This window comes from Folsomia candida, unplaced genomic scaffold, assembly GCF_002217175.1.
Source record: "Folsomia candida strain VU population unplaced genomic scaffold, ASM221717v1 Fcan01_Sc018, whole genome shotgun sequence".
Lineage (NCBI taxonomy): Eukaryota > Metazoa > Arthropoda > Collembola > Entomobryomorpha > Isotomidae > Folsomia > Folsomia candida.
This window is the reverse complement of record NW_019091210.1, coordinates 464,448-469,617: the sequence shown is the minus strand read 5'-3', so window position 1 is coordinate 469,617 and position 5,170 is coordinate 464,448. Positions and strand designations below refer to the sequence as shown.

At 39.5% G+C, this 5,170-nt stretch overlaps 1 protein-coding gene across 3 annotated transcripts; it reads right to left on the bottom strand.

The window, feature by feature from the left end:
* Positions 1–278: 278 nt before the first annotated feature.
* LOC118438082 (gastrula zinc finger protein XlCGF7.1-like) lies at positions 279–2,925 on the bottom strand. 3 transcript variants are annotated; one of them, XM_035857830.1, is made up of 4 exons: positions 2,520–2,925; positions 2,020–2,427; positions 1,672–1,807; positions 279–625 (listed from the first exon to the last, which is right to left on the bottom strand). In XM_035857830.1, exons 1-4 carry the CDS (start codon positions 2,589–2,591, stop codon positions 438–440), a joined length of 804 nt encoding a protein of 267 aa, XP_035713723.1. In that variant the 5' UTR covers positions 2,592–2,925; the 3' UTR covers positions 279–437. The 3 variants fall into 3 exon arrangements, with proteins under 3 accessions (XP_035713723.1, XP_035713724.1, XP_035713725.1); XM_035857831.1 differs by having other exon boundaries at positions 279–633; positions 1,683–1,807; XM_035857832.1 differs by having other exon boundaries at positions 439–625; positions 1,683–1,807.
* Positions 2,926–5,170: the final 2,245 nt, after the last annotated feature.

The following is a 5,170-nucleotide window of genomic DNA, read 5'->3' as shown; positions in this document are numbered from 1 at the left end:
ATAGAAAAAGATCAGCCGGAACAGCCGGTGGCGAGTGGTGGCGCTCATTGAAACTTGTGTCAACTCATCCCAATGGTTTCTCAGATTTTCATAGTCTTGTTACTTCAAAGCCAGAGTTCAATAATTGATAGAATTTTTCAACAATGATAATGGACTAGTACTCTATTCATTCAGTACAAAATTTACCCCGTAGCTCACCTTCAGTTATTGGCCACGAAATCATGGGTCCTAGCCCATTGTGCGTCTGAATGGTAAGTATTAACTCAAAAACAACGAAGTAATAATTTACAATTTATTTGTGGGAACACTCACATTTCGTGTAGTTGATAGGGAAATTCCGGTTGAGTAGTAATTTAACAACCAGCTAACAACCTGTCGTTTCGCGTACAAAATCCGTCCTGAGTACTGGGCTTTACTCCTCGAGAGTACGAAGTCGATTACAGTGTGTTACCAAATTTGAGAACCTGGCAAACCGCTTGCCGCAAAAGTAACACTCGTGCCTCTTCACAATATTGTGACATCTCCTGTGCAGAGCTAAATAGTGTTCCAAGTGGCTCCTGTACCCGCATTGGTCGCAGGAATGGGTCAGCTCTTTCTTCGCGGTGTGTCTCGCCGCCACGTGACGCTTCAATTCTGATGAGTTGGAGCTAGGCTTTCCCACGGGACGGGATAATCCCGTCCCGTCGGGACGCGGGACGGGACTCGGGAAGGGACAAGATTTTTCGTCCCGAAGAATCTCGGGACGGGACGAGGTCATCCCGTCCCGGTCTATCCCGGTCGGGACGGGACGTCCCGAACTTAAATGTTTTTCTCAAAATTCACTCCCTTCATTGACAAAACTAACAATATCGTATGGAAATCATTCGCATGCGTTGACCCTACATACTGTAATTTTGTATTTTAAGCGTATGCATACATATAGTTACATGCACGTGTCTGATATTTTACCTTGAGCCAGTTTTTCATGTCATGCCCAACATTTTAAAATTTGGCACGGTTAGTTATTTCTTAATAATTCGTAATAATACGATCTGTTAATTTTACCCTAAGTTAATAATTCGTATTTACATATCATCTAAATATTATGTTCACCATAAAAAATCAACAAATCTAGATTTTAAGATTAAATAAACAATAGTTATGACTTTTGATATGCAGGATGTATCTAGTATTATGTACTAGCGTAGAAGCCCCTCTCCCGCCGGGCGATTAGTTTCACACCTTGAATACCAGTCCGCACCGGAAGTAATTAAATTAAGATTAACTTTCACTTCCGTTTCGGAAAATTACTTTCACTTCCGTTGCAGACAAACATTTCCAGCTTATAATATAGATTATACATTTTGAAATTATTGAGATTTGACCGGTCGGTGGGAGTGGCAACATGTCTTATGTAATTTATGTAGTTAGAAAATAAAGCAGCAACCCATACTCACAGCGAAGCTTGTTCACATTTATAAAGAGCTGAATTTCAATTTAAATAAAAAAAACTTCGGGATATCCCGTCCCGTCCCGTCGGGACAAGTCTCGGGACGGGACTCGGGACGGGATGCCCTCCATCCCGTCCCGTCCCGAAAGTCTCGTCCCGAAAATCTTCGGGACGGGACGGGACAGCGAAATCCCGTACCGTCCCGTCCCGTGGGAAAGCCTAGTTGGAGCATCTTCTGTCACAAAATGTGCACGGATAATTTCTCCGATTTTCATGCACAAGTCGGATGTGGTGTTTTAGGGCACGCCTAGTTAACAAAGTCGGAGTACATATGTGGCATTGTAACATGGCTCTGGCAGATTTTTCTAAGTGGGTCATCTGTAAAATTAATAGGGTTAAATTTAACGCCTCACTTATTTAGCTGAAATTTCCCACTTCATAAGATGGGACCTCCCACCGTCTGAACCCTTCACTATTTATGATTTTAGAACCACCTAATTAGCTACTGAGGTTAGACCCCAATTGATGTACTAGGCAAGTTGCAAATTGGAAATTTTTCACCTAGTTTTCCCCTCACCAAGCTGATTTACCTCATGAGTTTTCATGCTTGCCCTGACGGCGAAACTCCTCCCACATTTGGTACACTCAAACGGCTTCTCGGTCGTATGGGTGGAAATGTGCTTCTCAAAATCCGCTTTAGTTTTAAATGATTTCCTGCAAAGTGTGCACGGAAATCTGATCGGGTTCTCGGCATGTTCAATTTTCATGTGTTGCCCAAGACCACCCTTATTTTGGTAGGTGTTCCCACAGCCGGGAAAAGTACATGGAACACGAGGTCGTTCCCTCGTGCTATGAACGGCTTTAATATGTGCTCGCACATTGGTCGACCTGGAGAAAACCCGATGACACGTGGGACAACTGGGTCGCTCCCGGTTGCTGTGAATCCTCCGCATGTGAGCGTATAAGCTGGGTGGATTTTTAAAAAATTTCCAACAAATCTGAGCAAAAGCACGTGCGTAAATTGTGAGTCATGTGGACGACGGAAATTGTAAAATCTGTTTTATATAATTTTACAAATCTAAAAGCTCACCTGGCATTTCACCTTCGCATTGGGATCATGGGTGGCGAAATCCGTGTGAACGTCCACCTCCATGTTTAACATTTTAGAGCACTCGAGACGTTCTGATTTTTTCACTGGCTTGTTATCTATCTACATATATTCAGTTTTTTGGAAGTTTTTTTTTAGCTTTCTGATTTCTAGCTGTTAAAAATTATCCAGCCTGCAGCCTAACTTATCTTAAGTTAGAATCTGCAAGCTCAAATCACAAGTTCATCTCGATCCCAATTTATTTTCAGTAAAGTTTTTGCAATACTTTTAATACAATTTTCTAGCTGATTTATATAAATATTTGTAACAGCGGTGTGGAAGGTACCGTCTCATGTAAGGTGGCTTATATAGGATCGCTTTACTACAAAAGTTTTAAGAGAAGGGCATGATGACGTTACTGCTGGTTCGTAAATATATGTAGTCAGAAAAAGGTTGAATTTGTTCAACGAGGCGTTAAGAGACAAGCAACTTATATAAATAGGTACATATGTATATGCATGAACAGAAATGGTTGAAAAATTCCTTTCTCGTTGCAAAATTATTTTTGCTTTTTGCGTGGGGCCCAGCTTTCCGGCTTTCGCCTCACCTAAGAAAAAAACAGCCAGGATTGATTTTCAGAATATTCCTAATGTTGGGGACAGACTTCATGATTTGGTCGGAGATTTCCTACCTCCTTATCTGAGGTTGCCAGATAACTCCCAAGATTTACAAATGAATGGAAGGGGACACACACATAGAACACAAGGAGAGGACCACCTCATTTGCATATTTTGAGGCATTAGCGAGAGATATAGAGTGTATTCAATATGGAAAGCCAGTATCGCGGAAAAGGGGCATAGTGAGATTTATGCAAATGAGGTAACAATAAAATATACAAATTTTGATTAAAAACTAGAAATTTGTAACATAGGGAAAAAACGTTTTAAAAAATTTGCACTTATAAAGCGACGTGATCTATAATCGCCCCCTTAGACTCATAGTATGCAGTTTTACATACTGAAAGGTTAGGTTAGGTTAAAGTCTTATGGCATCTTGGTCGGCGAAGGTAGAGGTGAAATGGATATCCATTTTATCCAATCCATTTGGAATCCAATCCAATCCATGCATATGGATTGGATTGGATAATCAGAGATCTGGATTGGATTGGATGGATTTTTGGTTCTGGAAAAATTATGAATTTTCACTGTGACTTTCTGTATTGAAATCATAACCAGGACGTTATGTCATTCTAAATATTCTAAAATCTGTGTATTTATCTACGTATATTTTTAACTTAAAGCAGGCGGGTGTATTGCTGGTTTGGTCGGTAACATATTGGCATTTGAAAGTAGAGCCAAATTCACTAATGTTGGCATCTAGTTTTTGCCGGTCGATTGGCGGTCGTATAAACTAGTTTTGTTATATTAAAAATATAACGAAATTTAACAATAGGTGTGTATATCATGGTAGTATTTTTTAAAATATAGTTTTGCTGATTTTGTAAATATCCATGTCTTTACACTGGATTCTATTGGTTTAATTTAAAACTAGTCCTGGATAATATAGATTTTTTGTTTTTGGTTTGAATTGGATTGGATTTTTAATGGTTTGAAAGTTATGGATTGGATTAGATATTTTTTTTTACAAAATTTCGAATGGATTGGATGGATTGGATAAATTCAAACGGATTATGGATTGGATGGATTTTTGAGGACAAAACTAAAAATGGATTGGATGGATTGGATAAATCCAAATGGATTTTGGATTGGATGGATTTTTGGTAATCCATTTCACCTCTAGGCGAAGGGGTAGGATTCTCCGGGCAAATCAAGAAGCCTGGTTGGGAATGGATTTCCTGAGAAACTTGACTCCCGACGGGGTCCAAAATGATTGATTGTCTCATGCTAAAATTAAACTGGCAAGGACGCGAACCATGAGTATGTATTTGGAGGGATATTTCTTAAAACAAAACTTTGTGTTACGTGTTTCTAATGAAACCTTTTTTATGCATGCGTGAATAAATCAACATAGATACATGTGTAGATAGGTATGTATATTTGGACATGCAAACTAGTAGAATAATGTAATCTAACTGAAGAATAAAATTATACGGACAAGAAGTGGAAGTTTAGAAGGCAAAGTACGAAAATCTGCGGATGTCCAGAATTTAACACAGCAGTGGATTAGGAGCTAACACGGAAGCACGAATGGGAAAAACTCAAAAATATTCTTCTGGCCCTATGTTCGCAGGGGGTGGTCCCAGACCCCAAAAAGCATATATATTCTTAATCCACTCGCCGAGACCTTTCCAACGATGCCCCATTTATGAGGTGTTGTGAGACTTCAAATTTTCATAAAAAATTTTTCTAAGTTATTTTTTGAAATTTTGTTTTTCGAATTTCAAAAAACGCTCGATTCGGGTTGTAGAGAAAAAAATTAGGAAACTTTTGGTGAAAGTAGCATCTCGATATCTTTTTCCATCTTCGAGAAATCCGTGTCCCCGTTTGCAGATTTTTCGACTTTCAGCCCCTCCCCCGGGGAAAGGGGCGGAGTTGAACCAAAGTATTGGTATCGTTGTGCTCACAAAAATCACCTCTACCAACTATGCAAATATTAAGAAAATCAAATTTTTTTGTGGCCCTCGAGATTCCGGT

Excerpts from the sequence above, each read along its gene's own strand:
- LOC118438082 (XM_035857830.1), bottom strand. The coding sequence starts at position 2,591 with ATGTTAAACATGGAGGTGGACGTTCACACGGATTTCGCCACCCATGAT. Across the intron at positions 2,428-2,519 it reads ATGCGAAGGTGAAATGCCAG|ATTTGTTGGAAATTTTTTAA; the intron begins GTGAGCTTTTAG and ends GCTTTTGCTCAG. Across the intron at positions 626-1,671 it reads AAATTATCCGTGCACATTTT|CGTCACGTGGCGGCGAGACA; the intron begins GTGACAGAAGAT and ends TCAGAATTGAAG.